Source organism: Nyctibius grandis, chromosome 16 (genome assembly GCF_013368605.1).
Source record: "Nyctibius grandis isolate bNycGra1 chromosome 16, bNycGra1.pri, whole genome shotgun sequence".
Classification (NCBI taxonomy): Eukaryota; Metazoa; Chordata; class Aves; order Nyctibiiformes; family Nyctibiidae; genus Nyctibius; species Nyctibius grandis.
This window is the reverse complement of record NC_090673.1, coordinates 7553876-7581563: the sequence shown is the minus strand read 5'-3', so window position 1 is coordinate 7581563 and position 27688 is coordinate 7553876. Positions and strand designations below refer to the sequence as shown.

The following is a 27688-nucleotide window of genomic DNA, read 5'->3' as shown; positions in this document are numbered from 1 at the left end:
GCCCCTCGCAGAAAGGCCTCACCTGGCAGTTGACATCCATCTTCCCATTGGAGAGGAGGTACTGAACAACATCGTAGTGCCCCTTCTTGGCAGCCAAGTGCAGACATGTGGAGCCCTCTGCATCCTGGACAGAACCACAGAACAAGGGCTCAGAGGACATCCCTTCCCAGCATTTCCCATGTCTGCATGACACCAGCAACACTTAGGAACCAGCAGAGAACTTCATGGATGGAGCAGAGGACTCCAAAAACCCCTGGCCTGCTGCCAGGAGGGGAGAGAGCAGCAGCAACCAACACCAGCACGGGGCAGAGGGAGCATCACACAAAGCTCAGAGGTCCAACCTGTGCCGAGGAGGAGGGTGAGCGCGCAAAGACTAGGGGAAGAGACACCTTTGCAAAGCCTAGGGAAGTCTGTTGCCTTCCCCAACAGACCCTCTCCAACTCCTCTCCATGCGCTGGAGAGCCAAGGGGAGGCAGAAATTCCTTAGAGAGGCATATCTTGCACTTTACATCAGAAAAGTAGCCTTGCCTCAACTTGAAATGCTCCATTTATACAGGGTTTTTTTCTGTATTTTATTAGCACAAGGCCTTATCCCAGCACCTGGCAGCAGGGCAAAGGAGTGTCCTGCGCAGAGGCCTCCTGAGAGACGAAGTCCCCAGCATGTCAGCAGCCATCTGCTGAGACAGGAGATAAAAACCCTGAAGGTTGAAAGAAAAAATGCCTTTGGGAGCTGAGAAGACAGGGTCTGGTGGAGATGGACAGGCTGTGAGTCATGACAGAGACACTCCCACACTAACACCAAAGATCTCTGCTGAAGCCTGATTTTTATCAGGCATTTATATCCCAAGAGCTTAGCACATAGCAAGGCCCAGAGACCAGGACATAAGGAGGAGGAAATGAAAGACGGAAAAACCAAAATGACTCCTTCCTGCCAAGCCCCTGGAAGCAACACTGGAGGTGAGAGCTTTCGGATGGTGCCGAGTGGAGAGCACGGCACAGGGCTAGGGAGTAATCCTCCGAGCAAGGACAGAACGGTTCGGGTCAGGGACTACACTGAGTGGGCTTCTGGGGGTATAGAAGGGGTTTCTACTGCCCATAAGTGCCTGCCACATCTGAATAATGCCACAGCTTTCCCTTTAGATTAGTATGAGCCAAGTGCAGCTTCTCACCCCTACGGGGAGCAGGTGTATTTTAATATAAAGTTTCTGCAGGTTTTGAGTAGGTCTTTTACATCCTATTAACAGAACCAAAAGCTTTGCCCTGGGGTCTGAGAAGCCCCCACCCACCCCACCACTGTCCTCAGCATCCCCTCCACCCGTGCTGGGCAGACTCGGCACACACCCGCACCAGTTCATGTCCAGATTTCTCATCAAAACGGCTGGACATGATTTTAAACTGCAACGATGTTGCTGCTTTCAACAAGATGACTAATTTGGTGCAAGAAACTAATTAACATAATAAACTAGTCTAGACTTCAGATGTGATCTCAGGCTTCTAATTTGCTTTTGCAAGCTCAGGATTTTTTCCCTCCCCTTTACCTTTAGAAGCAAAAAAAAAAAAAAAGAAAAAACACCACCAAAATCTTTTCCACAGGAATAAATCAGGTGAGAGATGTCTGGATTGCTCCACGGTGCTCGGGACAGTGGCCAGCATGAACCCACCCCTGCCTGTCCTGCCCTTTCCCCTTCCCAGCTCAGAACCAGGTTCCCAAGGATCCACGTAAGGCTTGGGCTGGGCAGCACTTGATACCTTGCACAATCCTCCTGGCCCTGCCAGCTCCTTCACAAAAGGAGCAACCCAGCCCCGCTGCCCTCCCCAGCAACAGCAGAGGACCGTGCCAACAGCAGCACGTTGTAACAATAAGAAGTTCACGTGGGGAGGGTTCCTGTGCTCCAAATAGCATCTGATTTATGGGACTAATAAACGATCTGTGTATTTTCCAAGATTGCAAGGCAACGAGAGCATGCTAAAGGCAAACAGACAGCTGCATTTTATTGTATTGGTTTAAATTGAAGGGTAGAGTTTAAAGATGGAGTCCAGCTTTGTCACTGCGGCGTGACTGCAAGAAACCGCACATCAGGCCTTTGGAAAGCAAAGCTTCCTCTGTCATTTTTGCTGGCTTGGCAAGCACCTAATTACCAGCCCATTTTAAAATGTCACCTCAAAAGTCTCATTATTAGAGTCTACAGAAAAGGAAACTCTGAAATCAAACTCCAAATTCACTGCAATGGATTTGGGACACTAATATTTAGTGGCCCATCAAGTACCCACTAGTTTTGGTGCCACAAGCTAACGCAGCGCTTGCCCCAAACTGCTCCCAGCCAGGACACTGCATCATTGAAGTGACACTACTGATAACCATGGCCTTGCCAAGCCTTCACACCCAAGGCAAGCAAGTCCATTTCCCCTCTGCCTGTGCACTTCCACCCAAGACTTAAAACCTATCAAGAGAGAAATGGTGGACAGAGGCTTCTTCGGGAGAAAAAGATAAGGAATAAGCTGCTACCTTAGGATCTACTAGTGCTCCAGCCTTGATAAGGTATTTCACAGTTTCCAGATGGTTGTTTTCTGCTGCTTCCATCAGTGGGGTCCTCTGGTCTTCAGAGCAGGTGTCTATGTTAGCACCAGCCTGTTAAGAGGCCAAGGCAAATACAAGGACAATTATAACCATGACCAGTTAGCAGAGGAACGATGTGAGAGTAGAGATTTAGGAGCAAGTTTTTTCCTGAAGTTTAGCCTTATTAAGCAGGGGAAAACCAAAAGGAATAAGAACAGGAAAGAAGTCAGTCCAACTTCACCTATTTTGGAAAGCAGCACACACTGCCTGCCCTCTCTCCTGCCTTCCACTGCCAGTAACTGGGGCATAAGGAAGCCAACAGCTGGTGTCAAATCGCTCTTGTTATTAACGCATTTTGTACTGCTATTTTCTGGATATTGTTTGTGTAACAATTTGGAAAAATCAGCCTCCTCCTTCTTCCAGCAGCGTTGTTTTCCCCAGTCTATCATTTCTATGGACACAAGGAACAAAACAATCAGCTCTTCCCAATGTCAAGAGCAGTAGGAACAACTTGCTGATTGCAACAGAGGTAGGAGCTGTAGAAAAATGCTGGAGATCGGCTAACTATTCCTGCTGAAGTCAATAGTAACATTTTTACAGAGGTCTCCGAGAATATATTCAGTTCAACACCGAGTGCCCTGGACTAAAATCTTGCTCTTTTCCACAACACTACCGTGTCATGCTTTAGCTCTTTGGCTTAGCACAGTAACCCACCCAATACTTAAAACCCAAAGAAAATCTCAGAGACAGCACAACTCTTGGCAGGCCACACACGCATATACACACGTGAAGCACAGGCCTGTTCACGGCAGCAACACGCTGACTCAGGTTCACCTGGCACAAGAAGCTGGCCCCGTTGCTTCCAGGTGCCTCCCACTGAATGCATTTGTTTTGATTACTTTTAAATAGCTAGAGCTATTTAAACCACACTAGAAAAGAGGCATTTCAAGTCTAACAAGCTGGGGACATTCCCAGCCAAATACTGTGCTACTGCAGTAGCCAGACATCAGGGAAGAGACAAGATGAAGGATTTTGGAAACACACCAACCCCAGTGATACTCAAGTCAAATTGTTTGTAATATCTCGCACATTTTGCTCCTTTTACTCATACAAGTCATTCCGTTGTCTCCACATGCAGTAACTTAAGTGAGTGAGAGCAGCGGGGTAGGCCCATAGCTGCATCTTCAAACAGCACTTTGAAAGCCTCTGACTCCAGATGCTGAAACACAACATCCCAGCAGGCTCATTTTCAGACATGACATCGCTGCTTTCTCCAAAGCCCTTTGTTTCCCAGTCACACAGGGTAAACAAAACACACTTCCAGTCACTCCAGACGATGTATGCCAGTACAAAAAAGAAAAACTGTAACTTTTTAAGTCCTCCTTTTTTCTTCACATCATTTTGGAGTGGGTCCAACAAGAGCACCCCTACGTCTTTGACCATCTTCCCTCAATTAGAATCTAAATCTCAGACAACAAGCCAAACTTGCATCTTTCCTTCTCTCCTTTTCACACATGGGACAGTTACACTGTAGAGGAAAATCCTGCCGCAGTAACTCAGGTTTTGACAGAAGGGAAGACAGGGTCTAGCTACCTTCCAGGCTCCAGAGCCTACCAGCCTTCATTACGAAGAGCAACTCGGCAGCAGCTCGCAGATCACGTGCAGCCTGCCAGCGGTCAGCCTGGGCTGGCACATCTGGCAGAGCACGGCTCTGCTGGGTGTGCTGAGGCATAGAGGTTCCCACGTGCTCCACCGTGCCCTACACTGAAGCTTCACGTGCTCATTGCCCGGACAGCGAAGCTTGTTTGGAGAACAGCCTAGGAAGACAGCTTCAGTCATGTCCTCTTAAGACCTCACACTACTCTCCACCACTCCTCCCTCAGCAAACCCTGAGAATATGGAGGTTTTTTATAGGAGAGATGTTTCAGTGCTGATTTCCAAGTGTGCTTTAGCCTTGTGGGGCAGGAGACGAAAAACCACAGAAAATTGCTTGTACAGAAGAACGTAAGTGGAGACAGACCTGAATCAGCATATGGCAGATGTCCACGTGGCCAGACTCGGCGGCAGCATGGAGAGGGGTTCTTTTACTCTGATGCTCCATTTTAAAATTAGGGTCAATTCCATCCACTGAAAAACAGAGCAGAGATGCTTTCAACCACAATTCAGAGATTAGAGAAAAGTGTAACAGGAGAACCAGGTCTCAACTAAAGGCTTTTAAAGGATGGGTTTCCCAGCCCATCCTCAGCCCTTCTCACAACTCACTACACATTCAAGCCAGAAAGCTCTCAGGGTAGTCCCATGGATATTTGATATGCAACAGCCCACAAACCAAAAGCTTCAGAAACACCAGGGAATTTAATACCTTGAAGGCATTACAATTTCTACACAGGCTGTCTCCCTCAGATTCACAATTGCCCATCTCTCAATGCAATAAAAACAACCAACACTGGCGACAGGACTTGCAGCAATAGCACAAGGGGTAACGGTTTTAAACTGAAAGAGGGTAGATTCAGACTAGATATAAGGAAGAAATATTCTACGATGAGTGTGGTGAAACACTGGACCAGGTTGCCCAGAGAAGTGGTAGATGCCCCATCCCTGGAAACATTCAAGGCCAGGTTGGATGGGGCTCTGAGCAACCTGCTCTAGTTGAGGATGTCCCTGCTCACTGCAGGGGAGTTTGAGTAGATGACCTTTAATGGTCCCTTCCAATCCAAACCATTCTATGAACACCATAAAAGGATAAAAAGGGAAAAAAATGCTTTTTAAAGCAACACAGAAGTTGGAAACAACAAAGACTCAGTACTACCTGGCCTTTTTGTCTCACCACTATTAACTGCAATTAATATTAGCGATCCTTGTTGCATCCCTGCAAACACAGGGCTACAAAGTGGAACACGAGCTCGGGATCTGGCCAGAGACTCTCACAGCTGTGCAAAGACTGACAGATGATGATGACAGCCAGCCAAAGATGTCTGGGCATGATAACACATTGCATATGATGAGGCTGTAGTTAAATATCAATGAATAACATTTTTGTGCTATTGAAGACACGAACAATGAAGCTAACACTTGCTAGAAGAAAAAAGAAGAATCTGATAAATGAAAGGAACAGAAAGCATCCAAAAATGTACTGCAAAGTACTGGAGTGGAAAGGAAATGATCCCAAGGAAACATTGTGTCCTTCAAAGGGGGAAATTCCTCGGGAATATTTGTTGGTAAAAACAAGCTCAGCAGCTCAAAGTCATCTGGTGACAGACAGCTGTGTACCCCCAGAACAAACCCTCTGTATTGAAGGGCTCTTCCCTTCCACTGCCTTGCTAATGGGTCTCAGCTTAAGGTGACTCCCATCTTTTTACCTCCCTATTGGATGCAAATACCCAACTACCCCATTGCTTGGAGAGGAAAAGTTCTGTCGGACTGGAAAAATCACATGTAGGTCACCTGGGGACAGAAACAGCTTCTCTGGATAAAACCGTGCCCAAACGCAGAAACAAATTGGGAGCAGGTCCACATTTCACAGAAAGATGAAGCCATTTCCAATGACACATCACTTGCAGAAGTGGCTTTCTGCTCCAGCTCCACTCGCAAGGGGCAGTGGGGAGTATGACGTGCTGCCATGCTGGGAACTGGACTCTGGCAGCTGCCTGGCAGGAGCTGGGAGTACTGCCAGACACGCAATGTCCTGGGAAGGAGCCACCTACCCAACATAAGCAGGACTTTTTGCAGCTCTCCTTGCCTCGCCGAGAAGTACAACTGCTTTGGATGGAACCGTAACTTCTTGGGTCTGCAGCAGTGGGGAAAAGAGGCATAATTAATACTCACTGGATGACACTCCTGGCATTTCACCCCACCCCACTGCTGCCCCCTGTGCACGACAAAGTCTGGTCCTATGGTACAGCTCCAGAGTGCCAGCAAAACACAAGAATAACAAGTGTCCAGAAGAAGGTCTTAAAACTCCCAGCTCCAACCACAGACAGCCTTGTTCTAATGAGGGCCCTATCAGTGTCGCTCATTAACAAATTCTGGGTCTTACTACTGTGAACGGGAACTTCGAGTAGTTACAGCTGTGGTTGGAGGGCCAGTGAACAACTAAATCCTCCAGCCAAACCTGTAAGACGTTCAGAGCTGTAACTGTTCTCTTGAATCTGTAATCTGTTGGGGGTGACAAATGACTGAAGTGAACAAAAAAAAAGGTCTGAGTGGGGCCAAAATCCACAGAACGCTAAATTTCAGTTTTCTCTAGATTAAACAACTTTGCTGGGAACGGGAGAGACCCAGCCGTCTTTTTCTTACTTTTCAGAGTCCAGGGCAATCAGGGCACTTTCCAGAGTTTCTTTAACTGGTCCCTGGGTCAGGCTAGTAGTAGGCTTTGGAAAAACTGAAGACCCCGCCATGTCAAACCCCTCAGCAGACGAACTTTCTGGCTTGTCTTCCTCTGACAACCGCGTCCCAGTGCCACTGAAGAGAAAAAATGAGAGACAGCCAAAGCACAACCATTAAAAATACACAACGGTATGTATCTTATGCCAAAGAAGGAAAGGAAATGTATTTTAAATACATATAAGCTTAAGTGAAATCGAAACACAAACCAATATATTTGACAGTCTTTTCGGTAAGAACTTGCCCCAGAAAGGCGTTGCACTGCCCTATGGTTACATTTTGATGTACTCTGTGCTACAGGAAACCCAGGAACGTGGGGCAAGTCATAAAAGCCACCAGAACAAGATCAGATGGGATGGGAAGTCGGAGCCCTGTTCAATGCAGGGATGGCTTGATTTATGTTTTCCTCTGTGTTTTCATCCTCCCTTTATACTTGTGACCACTGGTGCAAGTCAGGAGCTACAGCTAGGTACCACATGAACTTCCCTGTCATTTAGCAGACTTGGCAATATCAACTCATTCCACTATTATTCCATTCCTAACAATAAGAGGAAGGAATGGTTTTAACTCCTGAACCCCTCCTACCTTCATAGCCCCTGCCTCAGCTCACCCTGTGGCTGCTGCGCTCTTCTCCGACACAGCGAGCAACACAAAACACACTTGCAGATTCCTGCAGCTGAGTTTGGCTTGTCAGGGCAGGACCAGAAAGCACTGTGGTCCATCAGGAGGAGCACAAGCATTCAAATGCAAAGCACGGTCTGGCATGAGGTTTGAGATCATCACAGGCTCTCAAGCTCACCTCCCCGTCGTGGTGTCTGCCCTTCCCTCCACAGCCGCTGGTTTTTGCTGCTCGTAGGTCAGTGACACTGTTGAGGTTGTGTCTGCTTTTGCTATTGTCACCTCCTTTGCCTTGGAGGCCTCTTCCCCACAGTGTGGGCAGTAGCTCATGTCGTTGACCTGGGAGGCACAGTTCTTGTGGAAACGGTGGGAGATGCTGCTCTCCGGCTGACACTCCATGAAAGTGCCCTGAAAAAACCCACATAGAAGAAATTCACACCTTGGTCACTATGTGCCTTACCCCTTCTACATGCTTCATCCGCAGATCTCTCAAATACTTCATTCATCACCACTCTTGTCCCTGGCGCTTCCAATACAGTAAGCAAGCACTGCCACTTCTTCAGAAGAGAACAAAACCAAGGTAACGGGGAAAAAACTCACTTGGTTAGGGACTGCAAAGAGAGTTTTTTTAATTGTGCTTGAGAAACAGAATCAAGAAGTCCCAATTTCCAGCTCTTTCCTCCAACACTTGAAGTTCTCACTCATGTTTCCAGAAGTGCCAGTGTACTGTAAGGATGCCCCCAAAACTGGAAAAGAAAACTTCAGACCTGTGTGTTGAGCCAGCATTACAACTGCCTAACAAAGCTGCGTACAAACCATTCAAGGACCTACGTGAATGTAATTAAATCAGCTGTTAACCCCAATGTAACCCAAAGTATGCGACTCCTCTGTTTGGACCAGCCCCGTGTGCTGTTTGACCCCAATAATGTGTCTGACTGCTCATTCAACAAACTTGGGCAACTTTTCTCAAAATTATTTTCCCTTTCCAGCAAAGTCCTTCGAACTGAACTGACGGTACCCCAGACTTCATTGCCCTGTGATATCAGTGCTCCCTGAAGCCCTACTGTGCTCTGTGTTATTAGTGATGGACAGCCCAGACAAACCCTCCTCCCAGGTTCACCTGCGTGAACCATAACACGTCACTGAGAGGTGTATGAGGATGTAAGGAAAGGTTAGTTAAAACTCACTCTTCTCCTGAATTCATGGTCCTCCCAAGCAACCTAATTAACTCTATTTCAGCTTCGCAAAATGCCTTTAAGAGTTTTGAGGATTTTATCTTTTAAACGATCTTTGACTCAGCATGAAAACCCAAGATGGCTCCATTTATTACAATAATGTTTGAGACTACTGTAGCATCTTTCATTGAGTCATCTTGAAGAACACTAGCATCAGACAATTAAGCCTCCTCATCACCCCATGAGGCCCTCAATTGGTGTTTTTCAGCTTTACCAATAGGGAAACTAGGATGCTGATGACTTAAAGGACTGGACCAATGCTATTAAAAGCCTCGATGGCAGAGGTGGAAGAAGCAGCAGGAGATCTCAAACATTGCCTTGTTCCAGTGCCATCACTCAGGTTCCCCATCTAAGCCGTCATGAGCAGGCGGGGGGACACAGATGTGTGTACACAGATTCATTTACAAACCAAGCGAATACAATTTTTTGATGCGATTGATCTGTACAGAGAAAGAAAAAAAAAAACCCTTGTTCCAAAGAAATTCCTATGGCAAGACTTCCACCATGGGAAATCCCACGAAAAACCCTTCAGTAACACCCCTTCAGGTCTCCAGGAAGATAAGGGTGACGATGGCAGCTACCCTCACACATATTCCCTGTTGAAAACACCACCTGACGTGCTGTGGAACGAGGTGGAGCTGATGCCAGGAAGTCAGTAAACCCCTTTAGGTACCATCTCCACCTTCAGCTCTTCCAGCTACTGCGACAGGTACCCCCTTCCCTAGATTGAGAGCAGGGACTTACTGCAGTGCAAAAGTATCCACAGCCAGGGCAACATTGGTGTTTCACCATCCTCCCTCTATGGTCCTCACACAGCACCAAAAGCTGGACTTTGTTAGACGGGCGCATCAGTTCATACTTAACCACACTGTTTGTGCATCGGCCCAGCTGGAACAGGAGAAATTAAAGGAAATGAAATTACTGGAGACCAAAACACTCTCCGTGCTTGTGCGGAGGAAGATTTTGCACACTGCCTTGATGAGCCCTGGCTTTTTCACTGTAATTCAGACGTGTGCCAGATAGCATTAGCGGTGCAGCAGGAAGCTGGGAAAGCTGCTCTCACAGGAAGAAATGCATCATTTACTAACTAACATGCATGTGGACCCCCAGTCGTTTGTTCCTTGCAAGGAAAAAAAAAAAATGGTAACTGGAAACATGCACCAGCCAAGCAGAGGCAGAAGGGGCAGTCCCATGGGCCTGACTCACACAACACGCGCTCTCCTTTTGCCAGGAAGAGCGGGTGTCGGTGACCGAGAGAACAAGACCATACGCACTAAATCTTGTTACAGTTCAAAAGTGTAAGTCACAGGAAGATAAAGGGAAAAATAATTGCTCTTCGTTGCCAGCGTAGTTATCGTCTGTACTGGTTCCAGCACTGGCCCCTGCCCAGACCACAGGGATGAGTAGCCAGGCTTCCACGAGAACTCAGCTAAAGTCACATTTTGAGCGTGTTTTCCAAAGGATTTCACCAATGTATAGCTCTGGGCTTAAAAAGCTGCCTTCTCGTGCACCACCCGGTTCTGCTAATGACAGCAGGCTCCGTAACTGGGGTTCACTCTTCCCAACTGGTGTTACCCGCTCTGCTGCATCAGAAGGATCAGCGCTTCCTTCTGCCACCCCCATCCATACACCTACGACATTTCACGTCCCAGTTGCCACCTGCTAGCATGACGCAACGCTGCTTGGGTTCTGTAAGTTCCTCTTGATAATAACCTTGCTTTCCCCAGATGCTTGGCAAAGGACATTTATAAACTAGAAACACAAAAGTGAAAGGCTGCTACGAGGAAACGTCCCTATGAAATCTGTGCATGGGTTACTGCGCGCTGCCACCATGAGCAGAGCAGTCAGGAACGCGGTGCCTGCTCATCACCAACAGACTGTCCCTCTGGTCTAGCTTTTTCTCAACAAAACTAGACTTTCTAATTTTTTTAAATTCCACTTCTCCCGCAGAATCAACACCCCTACAGAAAAAGCGAACGGATTTTAACCTAAACTCATCATTCACCCCTAGCCTCTCTGCTTCAACTTACCCAAATTCCAGCTGCAAAGTCTACCTGTGGTTGTGACACCTTGGTTAGACTGATCACCGTTAACACACAGAGCCCGGGGGCTGCAGGGGTGGCACAAGAGCACCATTGCATTGATTTTTACTGATGAGCTGAGGAAATTTGATTAACACGTGAAAAGCTGCACTGTCCGTGTGAGGAAGTCCCTGCATCATGATGTCACACTATATTATTTGTTAGAAACTCTAAAAAAAGTACAAAATGATGAATTGCTATTTTCCAACCATTAGAGAGTGCAGCAGAGTGCTCACAACTATTTATAACATTCTCCAAGGACATGACAGTCTGGAGAATCCACTATTCACACATACAATATTCTTATAACATCTATGAGTCACTTACCCCATTACGAAAAAGAATCTAACATAAAGCATGGCCTTTGCTATTCCTCTCTCTGATTTATCCAGGTACAGAACAGTCAAACCACCATATACACAAGAAGGAATTCCTTCGTATACCTTTTATTTAGAAACCCTGGGGTCCCCCTCTCTCCTCTAACTCTCCGTGGCATTCTCTCTTCAATGAATCAATTTTGCCATGCTTTTGAAATTCCTTTCTCTATAGGTACCAGCACACACTAACAAAAGCAAAACTGGGCTGCAAATCTGATTATTCCTTTCTCCCTCCATCCACCTCTCTCCTGGGATCCTACAGGAGATCTAGGGATATTCTCACTCCTTGCCCTACTACCAGCAAGTATCAGAGCGCTGCAGTGTGCCTGTGGCTCAGCTGAAACTTAAAAGAAACCCAAGTGCCTCCCAGTAAAAGGAGGATCTACCAAGTGTGTTCCTGTCCTGCAGCCTCACCTCACAGACTCCTGGAGGGACTCACTTCTGCCACTTGCTTCCACACTTCTGGAACCAGTAGAGCCCAAGTAGCCCAGCTGTAATCGACTAAAAGGCACCAAGTGCAATTGTTTTCAGTCAGCCAGACCTGGAGGCTGCACAGGGTTGCCAGGACATAGGAAGCTTTGTAACAGAAACCTCTTGGGGGAGGAGGAGAGAGGAAGGCTGGGGTAGACTGAGGCGGCGGAGGGCATGCCAAGTTCCCGAAACTCAAGAGCTGGCTATGGAAAGGTTTGCATCAGCTCCTTCGTAGGCAAGGGAAACTGGCTCCACGCTTCCTCTGACTGCGTTTTCTCACTTCGATGTATGCTGATGTATTTTAGCCCACTTGGCCTGAAGTGTGTCTGTTACATCAACTTGATCCAGCCGCACAGGCCAGGACAAGCAGGAGGGATCCACCCAGCACCTCTCCAACCACAGACCGCACCACTGCCTCCCTGCCGAGTGCCCTCAACCCGACCGTGCGATACGCAGAGTGCTGGAGCCTCCAGCTTAGCGAGTGAGATGTTTGCCCTGCCATCCCCGCACACCAGTGGGTTCCCAGTCTCTCAGGCTGCAGAGCCCTTGAGTGACCTGACACACATTCCCAACACAGCTTTTTATTCTTTATGTCTTTGTCCTCAGCAGAAAAGTCTGCGAGAAGCTGAAAGACAGGCTCCTACCTCGTTATCCACACTCTCCGTGGCCATGCACTGGTTGTTGGCTAGTGTGGTGATCTCTCTGCTTTTGGGGGTTTCCATTCGACAGCTACAGAGGGGGACTTCCTGGAGACCATCTACTTCCATTGCTTCAGGACCATTGGAAAGACCTGGAGTACAGAACACCAGTAAATCAACTCTGAAATTCTCTTCCAGGAGAAAGGATGCAGTCTATCAACACCACCCATGCCCCGTGGCACCTTCCCATTCCATGTCCTGAAATGCTTTCAAGGCATTATCTAAACCCTGTAAAAAAGACACCTTTCCTACACCAGTCGGAGTTTGCAAAAGCATCCTGTGCTTTTCTAAGTCCAGCCACACCACAGATGACTGTGCTGAAATCAAGAGTAATAAGTTAAGAACAGTTTACTCTGAGAAAACCTCAACAAGGAAAAGCAACAATGAGGTACAGATTTTTATCAGCCCGTCTCCCCTCCCCACCTGCCCCAAACCACTGTGGTCTGGCACCAGAAGATTTATAGGAAACCACCCGGAGTTGGAAATTTGAATAGTTAGTGGAGTGATAAATAAAGAAGATCAGGAAAGCACAAACTTCTGTTTGCAGAGGCTTATTACACAGATGGGAAAATAAAATTCCTGAGACCATTTCCAACCAAGAATTATTTATTTTGGAAAGAGAACAAACCAGGGAAAAGAAAGCAGCAAGATGCTCAGATGTTCTTGCCTTCTCCTCATCTCTTTCTCTCAGATTTTGAACATTTTCAAACCTATTTAAAGGTGGACAATGGCTTTTGGGGGGAATTCACTGTCAGGTATAGGGGCACAGCATGAATGTTCTTGTGGCTCCTCTGGATTCAACTCGATCACTAGGTCACCCACGACTGCAAAACATTGGCCTAACAACAAAGTGGTTGCTTCTAGTCCTACACTCCTGTTCTAATCCTACACAGTTGTAACATCTCTTTGCAGTGTTTTCGTTACAGAAGCAAACCCTCAAACATTTGCCTTTGGATTGGTGCACCCTGAAGTGTCCCAAGCTTTTCCTACCCAAGCCTGCTATGGGATTGAGCCCCACTGAGAAGAAAGCGTGCTGCTATTTTTCAAGCTTTTGAAAGGAGAGTTATTTTGCTGCAAAGTTTCAAAGATTAACTTCATTCCTGAGGGAGATGCCTCTTTGGCTGCTCTGGCAATGGCAGCACTCCTCCTTGCAGCATCCTGCCCATGGCTACGATCCTATCAGCCGCACACAAGCCCCTTTCATCTTGTAAGGGGTTTTCTTTAGTGAACAAGTTGCAAGACCAAGCCCCGAGAAGGGATGGGATATTTCAAGACATACAAGCAGAGGGAAAGTCCTTACAGTTTTCATGTAAAATCCTGTCAAGATCTTAGAGGTTTAAGAGCTTTTTTCTAGGACAACAAATCACAAAGCTCATTCCTTGCCTTCCAAGCTGCCACTTTCATAATCTTTTTGACATCCATGGTTTTTGGTGAAAGCATCCCTCATCCATCCTGACCCTCCCTTGGTGGTGAACACTCCCACCCGCTCTTTGATGCGCCTCTATCAATAGAGCCAGACAATCCTTGGAAATGAAAGGGTGACGGGGGACAGACGGATGGATCCAGGCCAGCCAGGAGGCACTGGGTCCAAGGCAAGTTCAGCACTGGGAACAGCAGCCGGGGTGAGCATCCAGGAACTAACGCTAGTCCTTCCTCTTCTTGGGGCTGATCAAGAGGATCCTGGGGGCACGTCAAATTAGCATCCTTCAAGGAAGGGAACGGAGCTAGGAGTGGGACAGGCAGGCTGGGACAGCACCTTGGACCCCTTGCTGGGCATCTTCCTGAGCCACCCAAGCCAGGCTCCATCCCCATCCCCAGCACAGAGGGTCCCGGCAGTGGGTGGGAGCTCCGCAGCCGCCAGGGGGCAGCCGGGCCCCCGCGCGCCGCCCCGGCTGCGCCCCCCAAACAAAGCCCCGGCCCCGGCGCGGGGGGCTCGGCCAGGCGGCCCCCACTCACCTCCCGCCGGCGAGGAGAGGATCCCCTTCACCCGGAGATCCAGGGAATCCAGGGACACCTCCATGTACTCCATGCTGTTCTCCTGGCCGGGGCCTTCTCTGCCTCCCAAGGATGGCTTATAGGCTTCGGCACCTGGATGGAAACACACCCGTATTTACACAGCTAAAGAAATAATAATAATAAAATAAATAAATCGCGTGCAAGCACGTGCAGGTGTAAGGGCCATATTTAAGCGAGCAGGCTGTATGCAGGCTCCTCAGAGAGGCCATGAGTACGGATGCACGTAGAATTATGAAAATGGAACGTCTGGGCATACATGGCACAACTGATCTCTTATTTCCTTCCCTGTCTGATCAGACAGATTTTTCCACTTCCACTCAGGGAGGTAACAACAAAAAAAAAAAAAGAAGAAATGAGACAAGTTCTGCCTCTGAAAGGCACATCTGCCTGCTGCCATACTGCATTGGCAGCAGAAGCTTAAATGGCACGAGGAAGGGATGAAACCAGGGCTCAGTGCATCCTCCTGTCTCCGACCTGCTGCAAATGGCTCCAGGTACACTCCGGCCAGGCAGAGCGAACCGGCTAAGGTCCATCGTGAAGAGGATGAGACAGGTGACATTCAGCTTAACGGGAGGGGAAAAACCATTAAAAGCCAAGTTCTGGCTCTAAGTGAACAAAGCTGCTGCTGGGAAGAGATTGCACAGGGACCCCTCCCTGGGAAGAGATTACATGGGGACCCCTCGGAGCCTTCGTGGGAATTGCCAATCTCTTCACAATCCCTTGGCTTCACTTTCTCTCCTGGTTTTCTTCTCCCACTCTAGCTTGGCCAAGAGACTTTCATTAGCCTGGAAGACTGGCTGCCACCTTGACTGAAGGGGCAGAAAACCAGTCTGCATCTGAAATGAAGAATTAGCTGTTTGCTCTGAAAGGGACCAATGGCCTCTACTTCATCTTGAGAAAGGGGCTGCCTTGGGAGGAAGAGGAGCAAGCCAGATGACTGACAAGCTCCAGGCACAGACTAGAGGCTGAAACATGGTCATTTAGCTCAGAAGTAGCCAGAAATCTACTGATAAAAAAAAATTGGCCTGTTTGCAAAGAATTAGCAAGCACAGAAGAACAAACCCTTTGATGGCAATGGATGTGTGAAACCTTAATAACAAAGCTGAAGGCACAGCTTCACTTCAGAGACTATCCATGTTTTTTTACCTAAGTATAACATCCAGCCTGCACTCCTGGCTCTCCCCACCCCACAGCTTTCAGAAGACAAAGGCCACTGAAACCTTCTTTTGAGTGCTGGGTAACTTAGGTCAAACAAGAATGACCACATGAACGATGTCCACGCCACGCAACGGGCCAGAGGTAGCTCGTTACAAAAACCGTGGTGCTTTCAGAATAAGCAAAGACAACCTGCGCATTCCGTTCAGCTGGACAAACATCCACACAAAAGCAACTGAGCATCACTCTGGGGTGATTCTTCCTTTCCCTTCTACGTCTAACCACACTGCCCGAGCTCATGGGATGTAAGTCCACATGGTTTTTGGATACTCTAAAACAAAGGGAGTTCACGAACATAAAAATATTCCTCCAGCACGCCAAGAATAAAGCCATTTCCTATGTATTCTGCTGTTAAAGTGTGCAGACCAGCAGCTGCTGTCAGCGAGATGCACGTTCACACCCTGGTTTATCATACAGCCCCTCCTCGTAAAGGAAGAGCGAGCTCTGCAGACAGCCCCTGCTTTATGGGCCTCAAGTCCTTATCCCTCCACCTGGAAGGCTAATTTCTGTGTAATTAAGGAACAAAACACAATTAGTTACCTAGCACACTGGCTTGTTTCTTTTTATTCCTCCGTCTCCTCTTGCGTGTGGGTTTCAGCCATGGACTGTCCGTCTTTCCTTTCCTCTTCAGCAGCTTCTTCTTGACGCTGGACCCGGAGCTCTGAATAACCAGAGAGGCCACGTGCATGTAAGGCATGTTGGCATCAGCGTCCCAGCAGTCCTTTGCGCCCATGTGAAAGAGCCTTCTCGCAGCTTGAGTTATGTGCAAAGGCCTTAAGGACTGGGGGTTTGAAACCAAGTGGTGCTAAGATGTCTTTATAGCGCCGAAAAGGAAACACAAGCACACGTGTGGGTGTATTTCCTGTCATTTCAATAGTGCATGCTTCACTTTCTCTTCCATGTAGGCTCTTACACCACACTCATTGCAGTAGTAGACGAGCACCTCTGCGCAGCAATGCAAGTACGCAGGCACACGCACACTTTTAGCTTCTCCCCAGAAAAATTGTGTTTTTTTAAAAACTCAAATATTCACATTGCTCCACAGTCAAGATAGAAAATGCCAACAAAGAGCCTGAAGAGCCACCTTACAGGGTTGGGATGGACCAAGGGGAATTGAACTCTACAGTAGCAGAGCAGCCCCCTCCCTGAGCAAGGTACAGGGCAGCACGGACTAACCAACCAGCAAATATTCAGACACATATATGAATCTAAATAGGGTTTGGGTTTTGGTTTAAAAAAAATACAGTCATCTGGGGTGGGTTTTCAAAGTCAACATGGGAATGGGGACTCAGGCACCCAAGCCCTGTAAGGCAGTCTTCAAAGCGTCAGTCACAAAATTCACGTTCAAACGGAAACTGTCAGCTCCTGATGCTTATCCATTTCCCACCAAAGCCTATGAAAAACCTCCTGCTACCATGAACAGCAGCTGGATCAGGCCCTACCTTCATAGGAAGCCGATGCTGCACCATGCCCTGTTATCACAGTGAGCGAAGCCGGGCAAAGGTGGCGCCGAGCCCTGGCTCTCCAGGGCAGCTCTACGGCGTGTCTATGCTGTCCCTGATAACCGTCCCCAAGCGTGGGCTCAGTTGTGCCCTGCCACGTGGCTTATACCAATTGCATCACACTGCTTGTGTGGGAGAACTTTGCATTTGAGCCAGTCCCTGTCTGGGGAACCGACTGACTCACCAGATATGAGCATCCACCACCGTCTAGGATGTGGAGGTATGACTTGGGAGTTTGGACTTGACTACAAGCTCAACCCTTGGTTTGAGCTAACGCTACAGACTGGCCTCAGCTACCCAAAGAAAGGGGCAGGCTACACAGACCCAGCTCCTTGGCCCTCTATGGCTCCTGTAGTGTCAGAGCACAAGGAACAAGACCCTAAAGAGCTTCAGCGAGTCACTTGGTATAGTCATTTCTACCTTCAGCTCAAAACATCAAGAAAATGAAGCCAAGAATTTTCTCAAGGTGACTGAAGAGTTAAGGTGCCTTAAATGCTGGCTCCTCAACTTGAGATGCTGTGGAGAGGGAGCAAAACGTTTAAGTAAAAGGGAGGGGGGGTACAGAGACAATCAATGAACAATAATTTAAATTTAAAAAAAAAAATCAGGTTCTTTTCACCAGCCATCTAAAAAGAAAGTAAAAATCACCAGCAGCTGGTGAAAGTCTTGCCCTTGCACTATACAGACAACCTCCCAGGGGGAGTGTCTGTCTGCCTGTCTGTCTGTGTGTTATTTGTATGTCTCCCTGATAAGAGCTGCTCATCTGGTACCATGAGGTGGCATGTCAGATCAATGGGAGCTGAGGCTGTGGGCTGGGACAGTGGATTTGTGAACAACTCCACCTGAGCTCCGTTCAGCTGGCTCCTACCACTTGCCAAGTCTGCATCTGAAGAATTTAAGCACCCCTAAATATTTCTACTAACATTCAAATGATTAGAAGCAGTCAGCACCTTGTTGAAAACAAGAAACAAAAGCCCATTAATTAGCATCAGAAGGCAATTAGTTGTATCACAGATCAGGGTTAAGCACCTTGTGGAAAACAATACTCTGTGTGTGGGTGGTTTCAGAGAGTGAGTTTTGTCAGAGAGACATGAAACTACACCGCTTCGCCCTCTCTCTCTCTCTTTTTCTGGCAGCAGTGCAAAGGGGAAATTATTATCAACAGGATAAAGGCTGAAAGACATATTTAGCAGCCGGGCTTACCAAGTCAGACTCATCTCCATCTTCCTCCTCCTCCCCAGACTCTCCAGACTCTTGTTCCTCCTCAGACTCGCCATCATCAATCTACAGCCACCATTTGCCCAAGAACAGAAAGAACCAGGGAGGTCAGGTCTCTCAAAGCAGGGCATCCCCCCCTCATCCTGCTGTGCCCTCCACCCAGCACAGCATCCCCCCCCCTCATCCTGCTGCGCCCAGCACCCAGCCCCAGCCTGCACATGCACTAACAGAATTTCCTCTCCAGGACAAGAACTCCAAGGCTGTTAATGCACATCGTCGTACATCCACGGGGATGGTACAGGGGAAAAAAAAAAATTGACCCCAAAATAAAGTTTTCCAGTGAAATCTTAACTTGCTTGATTATCCAAAACCAGCCTCATGTCTACACTATGCATCATGATTTGGGAAAAAATGAACTAAATGAATTTTAGTGCTTTACCAGCCTGTTACAAACAAGATTAGGAAGATGTCTCTTCCTGGTTCAGTGAATCCCGTAACTAAATGTGGTGGGGGTTCTGCATGTATAGCAGACCACAGAATCATGTAGCAAGGCTGAAACTGGGGGGTAGGTGGGGAGACTCTCACAGGTGCAATGGGGAGCAGGAAATGGCCATCAGAAAGCCTCACTACTACTGCGCTTTCTGTCATCTTGCAGAATAAGAAAACCTAGAAATTGCCTCAGCTCATGTCACTCCTATCCCACGCATACAAGCAGTGTCCCATCCCGCTCCTTCAAGCCCTGCACAGGGCATGTGAATACCTTTCTGGCGTTGTCTGCGTCAGACGCGCTGTCTTTAGAGGTCCTGTTATCATCTGCAGGGAACACAGCTGCCTGTTCTGCTCCATGATCGTCTTCCTCTTCCAACTCATCTGAGTCTTCCTCTTCAGAGTCTACATCCATGCTTTCCCCGTTCACGTGAGGGCTGGCATCACCCAGGTCCTTTTCACTCTGAAAGTCGTCCAAGCACATGAGCCACAAAGACAACATCAATTCATAGGACAGAGCAGCTGAATCCATCCCAGACCGCCTCTGTGCTAGGAGCCTTAAAGCTGCCAGGGGAAAGCTGGCTCTATGTCCCTCCAGAGCTCTTCAATGATGCCAGCAAAGCCAGCCTGAGAGCCTGCCATGTGCCACCAAACCCTGAGGAATGAGGAGCCACACAGGGTCGTTCCAGACTCACATGGTTGTACAAGGCATTAAGGGGAGGAGGGCTGCTGGGCAGGAGCCTTCAGACAGACCCCTGCAGTCTAATTGACACACGGAAGGGCAGCTCCAGCAAGGGTGCAAGAACGTTTCTAGGGAATGGAAAGGGAAGTTAAACCACAGAGGGATTTTCATGCCACTCCATGAAAGCCTAGCACTGTTCTGCTTGAATTTAAAGACCAAAACTTCAGGGTATGGGTTGCAGCAAAAGCAGAATTTGATCCAGAGTGAGCCCCTGTCAACCTTTTTAAGTAACCAGTTGTTTTGCTGTACAGCCTCAAGCAGCAACACTAGACAGTTACCCTGAGGACACCGAATCAAAAAGGTTACTACATGGGGTATGCTTGAAATCTCTCCAGTTCCACAGGACTCAAGGGACAGAAGGGGAACATTCACTGGAAAACGTTTGTTTAAGAGTTGGTATCTGAATAGCCACTCTCAAAAAGCCATTTTCAAAGCATCAAGGCTGCTATGGGCCAGATGCCGTTGCCAGAGAGAAGATGTAGCCTCAGAAGAGAAGATGCTGACCACAACAAGCCAGCATGTTCCTGTGCCTATACATGGGGTTGGTGTGCCAGGACAAGGGACGTGTATGGTGACAACAAACACGTCCAGTGGGCTCAGCGCTCCTCTTACCTTGGCACCCGCAGAGGAATGAGTTATGCTCTTAAACATCTCAATCATTGTTCTCTGTTTTAACACTTTGGTCTTTTTCTTGGGAACCAGGCTATAGGTTCCCATTCTCCGTTTTTTCTTCCGAGATACTGCAGCAGCTGGAAAAGAGAAGCAAAAAAAACCCCAAAGTTTGCTCAGGAATGAAAAGAAGAAGTGATAGAGAGTAGGGGTTGTACTGGGGGGAAATCACATTTGAGGGCATGATCTGAGAAAAAGGCTTCCCACGCCAACTAATTTATTTACAAGTCAACCAAAAGATGACACACACAAAGAGCTTTCTGCCAGTGCCGCAAACCCACTGAAATTCTGAGTATCCTCTCCACGTTCCTTCTGGCCCCTACATCACCACACACAATATCAAATCCTTAAATTAGCCTAAGTTTGGCAGCATCGCTGATGCCGTAGGAGGCTGAATAGAATCCAACTTGCTCAAATAGATACTGCAAGGCTAATAATACCGACTGACAATGAAAGCGATCGTACAATAACTTCAGAACACACCATGAAAAGGTACCTTAAATAAAGAGCCGTTTGCCACTTAACCTCATTTCACACCTACTATGGAAGTTTGTTTGATTCCTTTCACTACTTTGATTGGCTCTTAATTTGTTAAGTCTCCCTCCTGGCCTTCTAATCAAATCAGGCATCACACCTCACTGCCTGATGCTGTCTTTGGTGAATACACATCAGAAGGATGCTTCGTGCAGGCTCTTTTAAGAATAGCGTACAGCAGGGAACAGCCAGCTTCAGCACCAGTATTATCCTTTGCAGCTGTACAGCCTGCTCCTTGAAAGCATTTCTTCATCTCCCACTATGATGAAATTTCACCAAAAAAAAAAAAATCTATGAAGAGACCTCTCCAAAAATCTGCTAGCCCAATTGATCTTATTTCCAAGGATGTAGTTCACGGTAACCAGCTGTTGCGGTGATACACGAAGTCCCTCAGAATTGATAGAAACACCTTCAGAATATCACATAGGAAGATGGGATGAAAGTGCCTCCTCTAATAACAAGTTTTCGCAGAAGAGTGATGCTCGGCGTGGTGGTGCCTGATGGAGCACGCCTACCTGCCCACGCCGCCTGGGAGGGACCTGCACCCCGTGAAATAAGGTGGCGCAGGAAGGACTGCATGGCAGGTGCTCCCTGCGGAGCAGAAAACTGGTGGACTTCCCTTGGGACGCTATTTTAACAGGGAACTGCACAAATGTACCCTGTACGCCATCCAGAGGTGACCAGAAGGGAGTCCAGAGGACACCAGCATCACTCTTGCAGTGCAACAGCCACTTGCAGAGAAGTGTCTAGATAAAACAGCATCTGTCAAACAAGGTCTGTGGCAGCAGCTCTACTGAGGCCAGCAGGAAAGGAAACCCTGATGGTGATTCAGTGGGAAAAAGGTACTAAACAGAGCTTCCAGTCCTTGTTAACCTGCCTCATCTCCCACTCAACCACACATACACACATGTCTGGGAGGTGGGTGCCTCTGGGGGTTTTAACTCTGTCCTTTTTACCTGTCTGCGACTTCGTGGTGGCCACATAGCCCTGGTTCTGAGGTAGTGACTGGTGAAGGCCCGGGAGAGAGGGCAACGGCAATGGCTTCCCAAACTCCAGGATGTTTTTGTTGCCTTCCTCCTTGGATTCTTTTTGATCTCTGCTGTCTCTCCCATCTTTGGGGTCTTTACTTGCATGCTGGAAAACAAAATGCAGTTAAATTGAGCCTCTGCATTAAAAAAAAAAAAAAAAATCAGAAAATAAATTTAATTCCTTTCTCTCAAGTATAATCACTTTCATTTGAAGACAGGACCACACATTCAAAGCACAAGCACACAGCCCCTCCTCTAACACACAGTGTTACTTTGCCTTAAGACTGCAAAATGCTCCCAGCCTGCTGCTCTGTCACTTGTTGCAGGCTGCTGCCTCTGAAGGCGAAAGGCCACCTCGCAGAGGCCGAGCAGATCCAAAGCGACTGCAGGTAACGAAAAGGATCAGACACTATTTACACAGGCGGTTGGTTGACTCTGGAGAAAACAAACAAATACAATATAGAATCATAGAATCGTTTTGGTTGGAAAGGACCTTTAAGATCATCGAGTCCAACCATTAACCCAACACTACCAAGTCCACCACTAAACCATATAGACCTATTCCCTGGAACACGCCCCAAGTGCGGCTGTCACATCAAGCATGCACGAGAACAGAGCTTTGCAGAGACATTTCAGAAGAGCAGACAGCAACGGGCAGGGAGCCTTCCTTTCAGACAGCATGTCAAGACACTGTCAAGCCTTAGCAAAGGCTCCCCCCTCCAGCCTAGCACACAACAAAACACAGACAAAGGAGGTATTAACTTGACATTTCGGGTTCATCTCCAGTGCTGCCACTGCCACAGCAAAGACCTGTCCAAGCTGCCTTTAAACCAGCAAGCGCAGGTACTCCAGTTTAGCTGTTGCAACCCCAAACACAGGGCAGGCTACAAGCTCCTACTGCAAACCAAGAGAACTGTGTAGTTGCTCCTGCACTCCCTGTCACCAGAGCCAGGCTCCCAGGCACCAAGGCAGCTTGCACCCGCTCCGATTCGAGCTTGTCCTCAAAGCAAAGTCTCATCCAGCACCTTTGGTCATGAAAGCAGGGTTCCTACAGCTCCACAGCCCACAGTGCTGCACCTTTTGTGGCAACCACTGTATTAAGAGAGTGGGGTAAATACCTCTGCTCTGATTTGACATTTCACACTGGATTTGCCCTCTTGTGTATTTAACAGACGACCTAGCTGCATCCACACCTCTCCATACGTCTGTCCACTCAACTGTCAAGTAGGAGGCAGGTTAGGCAGAGATGCTCCAGAAAACCAAGAGCACCGTTAGTAGATTACAAGCTCTGCGGTGGCAAAGTTTTAGTGCTGCTCCACTTGCAGGAAAATACGTCTTATGGGACTTCTGATACAACAGCTGAAATACCAAAACAGAAAGAGGAATCCAGGCAAAAGAAAGGAAGGAATAAGAAGCAGCAAGCAATAAAAACACTCTTTAAAGTCCAGGTTCAGACAGGCACTCTTAGACACTGCTTTCAAGTAATGTGACCTTGTGAACAAATGGGGAAGCCACTGATTCTCCTAATTACGGCTCTGCCATGTGCACACTGCTGGCACAAAGCGAGGACTCGGTCACAGAAAAGCTGTAATGATAGTCAAAAATGACCTGCATAAAAAGGCCATCAAATTGCCAATGATTCCTGCATCAAGCCTGTAACTTAGGGCTGAACTGCCACATCTTTTCTTAAAAGGCATCTTGTCTTGGATTAACGATTTCAAAGACAACAAATCTACCACATCCTTTGACATGTTGTTCCAATGCTTAATTGCTCTCACTGACAAATAATTAAACGCATTATGCTTTTTTAACTGAATTAAAAAGCCCTGTATCATCAGAAACTCTCACTCCAAGTATATACTTATGGACTATAACCAACTACTTTTTTTTTTTTTTTTTTAAACGCTCTCTTCAATAAGTTTAATAGAATGAGCAAATTAAGTGTCCATAGGATCATTTTCTGGACATTGAATCACTCCTGAGACGGCTTCCAGTTGTTCTATCCCTTAAAAAAATGTACGTCAGGAGTGCTGGGCACAGCATGCCAATACTAGTCCCAACAACACTATTTATACCTCTTAAAAGTCCCTAGTTTATAGATCTAAGGGTTAATGGTAACTCTTGGCTACAGGATTATTCTGAGAATTCCCAAGTCCCCTGGAACATCCACTGCTTTCCTTTTTGAACTCAAAATTAGAAAAATAGGCTTGGGAGAGGCAGATCTGATGCAGAGCTGCCTGCAACAAGCATATGTAAGGGCTGCATTTTTTGCCCTTTAAGTGCAGGTTCTTGCAACTGGTCTCTGATAAAATGTGCTGTTACTCCCAAACATCAAGAATTCACATTCAGTCCATGCCAGACCATTTGGAAGAACATAATCAAATTTTAAATGGAAAAGTAGTATGTTATTAGCTCGGGGTTTTTCTCTCCCCCTGTAATTACAATATGGAAATAAATTAAAAATCTTCAATAGGGCTTCATGACAACTGTTAAATGTGACTTTTTCATGGCAATCCTGGTAAAACAGTTTTTTAAAATCAAATTAAGCCTTGTGAGATCTGGATTATTACTTGCAGGCATATGCAGCCATGCTACAGAACAAGAATTCCCGCAGAGAGGTGACTAGATCTCTCAGAAAGCCTGATGGCACAGGAAGGTGAGCAGTAAAACATATACATCTCTCACACATGTATGTGTATATATATATATATATATATATATATATATATATATAAAAAAATACTAAATCTAAGGATTGTAATAAAAATGATCAGCAAAGATTTGAAAGCACTTATACCCAGTTTTCTCATCATCTTTCTTCATTCTTAGCTAGATAAAAAAGTCACATCTTTGCTGTCTGTTATTAAATTTTACTTATGCAGCAAGTAAAGTGTTTAGTGGATGAAACTTCACTCTTTTCCCATTTCTGATGTCTCTGAATTCTGCCAGTTCCTTAACTGAAGCCTGCAGGTACAGCCCATCCTGGTCTCCTACACTGAGCTTTTATGCTCTGCTCTACCCGCTCCAAATTTAAACACTCCCAGAAAAGAGACTTTGCTGATCTAGCACACTGGTCTGCGGGGCAATTTCTTCTTCCTTAAAATCCCATCATGCTGGCTAACAGCTGGTTCAAGCATACCTGGGCCCTTCCTCACAAAGATATTCTGCATCCTTCGCTGCCCAGGTCACAACGGGCACGTGACACCTCTCCGCAGAGGAGAGTGCGCAGGTTCAGCTAAAAGAAGTAAAGGCAAAAGACGGACTGTGTGTTTGGGAGTGAGGCACAACAGACTCCTACCAAAGTAAAACAGAACAAACATTTGCAGTGATCCATTTAAACACAAAGCTCACAGATCCACCTGCAAGCCCCCAGCACCATCAGGGGACTTCTCAAGACACTACACGTCTGTTTAGCTCCAGTGAGTTTCCTGCTAGGGAAAATGCTGTCCCAAGGAAAACCTCAGATGAAGGTTTCTCCTGCAGAATAGGCAGAGCAGCTACCTCCAGCCCTGCCACCCCATGCCCCGGGCTGGGCTTGGTAGGACCCGGCTCTAAGCCACCTTCGTGGGCTACGCAGTCACTGGCACAGCTAAATGCAATTAATGCTCCTGTCACGTGCCACTTTCCTCCACTTCCATGACGGATGGGTTCCTCCTGCCCTCCCTGTTCCTAGCACAAGGCACAGCATCAAGCAGGTATCTATAAAACTGCTTGTAGCCCAGTATCCATCCAAGCAAAGTCCTGCTTCTGGGCTTCGTGCCTCTCTTACCTTGTCCCAGCAGAGGACACTCGTGCTGGCAAAGCACAAACAAAGGGGGCTGCAAATAGCAGGTGCTCCGAAGACCCCAAGGGAGCTGATCACTAGTCAACATCTACTCATCCACTTTGCTGTGACAAATCCTAACATGCTCCTGCTTCACTTCCTGAAGACCCAGAGTCCTCTGCTAAAGGGGGAAAATGCCAGACTGGCAACGCTGGAGCAGAAGCGACCACGCCAGGAAAGCGATGCACGGCTTCCAGTGATCTGTTGGGCACGGACTGATCTGCTATGAATACTAACGAGGGCACGCACGCTGGGAGTTGCCCGCGTGTTTAACTGTGCGGACTCCTCCGCTCAGAAACTGGATGAAGATCATCCTCCTTCACTTAAACCAAGAAACATTCAAGAGAGCAGAGGTGCTTTCATCTTACACCTACATGGGCTCCACTGCAAACAGCAAAATTAAAGGTGAGAAGCACTACTACTGACCCTAAATAAACTCCACTGCTGTATGTTATCCCTGTACAAAACAGCCATAGTCTTTTTCTTTTTTCCCCAATCATACTTAGATTTTTAACAGTCAAGCACAGCTCTGTTTTCATCTACAGATTTAGAGAAGTTCACCGAGGAGAATCCCGTGCAAAGGCAACTCCAGGACAAAGTATGAGCAACCTGTTTTCCCACGTTGTCCTAACCACCACATGCATGGACCACTGGAGGCCAAGAAAGGACTAAAAATGATAGAGAAAGAAACTGCGTTGCTAATGTCTTAATTTCATGCAGCTTCTCAGGTGGTGTCAGTTCATCCTACGCAAAAGGCTGTAAAGTCACTATTTCATGTTGGGCATTGCAAGGAACAGTCAAGAAGCTAAAGACAGGTATTCCAAGGCTCAGGCCAATGTTTCCAGAGATGTTTGTTTCTGGAAACAGCAAAAATGGGACCACAACTATGTCCGACACCATTGTGAGAAAAAATAGTCAAGAAAATTGCTTAGATCAGGACAAGAACATGATATTTTATGTCTTCATAAAAATTAAACTCAATTGCTTTCTACATTTTAATGGGATTGACCATGTTTCTATTATTGGCACAGAAGTCCCCTACAGCAGCAGGGAGAAGTTACTAAAAATGGCAGAAGACAGAATATCCTCCTTTTTTTTAATTCCAAAAGCAAATATACAGAACAAACAAGCCTTACTAATCAAACTCCACGTCGGTTCAACAGACGGCACGCTGCATTCTTCCCACAGCCCAGCAATGAAGAGGTCTTTCCATTACCAAAGCAAGCAAGCTGGCAACGATGGAAGAGAAACCAGACCAGAACTTCATCCCCGTGTTGGTGCAAGGACACTGGCAAAGGTCCTGCAGGTCCTGCTGCGGAGCAGGGCAGCTTTGAGGAGCACCACAGGACTGCCATTCGCTCAACACCTGAAACCACCTCCAGCTTAGGCGTACGAGCTGTTTTATTTCTCTTCTTTTAAGGACTTTCATCTCCGGCATAGTATGAGCTTGAAACCAAAGCCGACTAGCCAGGAGGACTAAACTAACCGCCGCTGCCACCGGGCAACACGGCAGCTGTCGCAGAGCAACACTTCTCCCCATCCGTCATGCAGAGAGGTAATGAGATTTGTACCAAGGTGCTGCCTTCGAACAGCACAAAGCAGCAGCTCCCAGGGGCTCCTGCCTCTAACCACTGGTGAATGATATTTAAGCAAGAAATACCCGCCTGCCATAAAAAAATTTATCACAAGCAGGTGAAAGTGCCCATAGGAGCTGCAGTGGTGCTACTCTCCCTTCCCTCCGCTGCTGCAGAATTATAGTTTTCACTACTGAATTTCACGGCAGCTGCCGGGGGATCCTGACCCCTGCCTAAGCCTTACCTTGGGGCAACAAAAAGAAACCTGCAGGGCTTTGGTCTTAATCTAGATCAGACAAGCTGCAAGGCTGATCCACCTATTAACAGCCTTTTATCTGCAGATTAACACGTGCCCATTTAGAAGAGCAACTGTGGTGTGACTTGATTACAACTGCACTGATTTGTGTGCAGTCTGCATAAAGTCGTAGGGGTTTAGGCTGCCAGGCAGACTGCGCTAAACC

The 27688-nt window shown here is 47.3% G+C and overlaps 1 protein-coding gene across 9 annotated transcripts in view; it reads right to left on the bottom strand.

Annotated features, from left to right (window-relative positions):
• Nucleotides 1-27688, bottom strand: part of EHMT1 (euchromatic histone lysine methyltransferase 1) — a 121670-nt gene that overhangs the window by 20205 nt on the left and 73777 nt on the right. For 5 of the 9 annotated variants that reach the window (XM_068413941.1, XM_068413943.1, XM_068413945.1 and 2 more), the window contains 14 exons: nt 21759-21936; nt 20212-20348; nt 19132-19320; nt 18357-18437; nt 16192-16432; nt 14377-14508; nt 12367-12512; nt 9538-9681; nt 7740-7966; nt 6854-7018; nt 6262-6344; nt 4578-4684; nt 2507-2629; nt 23-124 (listed from right to left, as the gene is read on the bottom strand). In XM_068413941.1, the coding sequence (XP_068270042.1) occupies nt 23-124; nt 2507-2629; nt 4578-4684; nt 6262-6344; nt 6854-7018; nt 7740-7966; nt 9538-9681; nt 12367-12512; nt 14377-14508; nt 16192-16432; nt 18357-18437; nt 19132-19320; nt 20212-20348; nt 21759-21936 (2055 nt within the window). The remainder of the gene's footprint in view (nt 1-22; nt 125-2506; nt 2630-4577; nt 4685-6261; nt 6345-6853; nt 7019-7739; nt 7967-9537; nt 9682-12366; nt 12513-14376; nt 14509-16191; nt 16433-18356; nt 18438-19131; nt 19321-20211; nt 20349-21758; nt 21937-27688) is intronic. The other 4 variants (XM_068413946.1, XM_068413949.1, XM_068413947.1 and 1 more) reach the window with 3 other exon arrangements.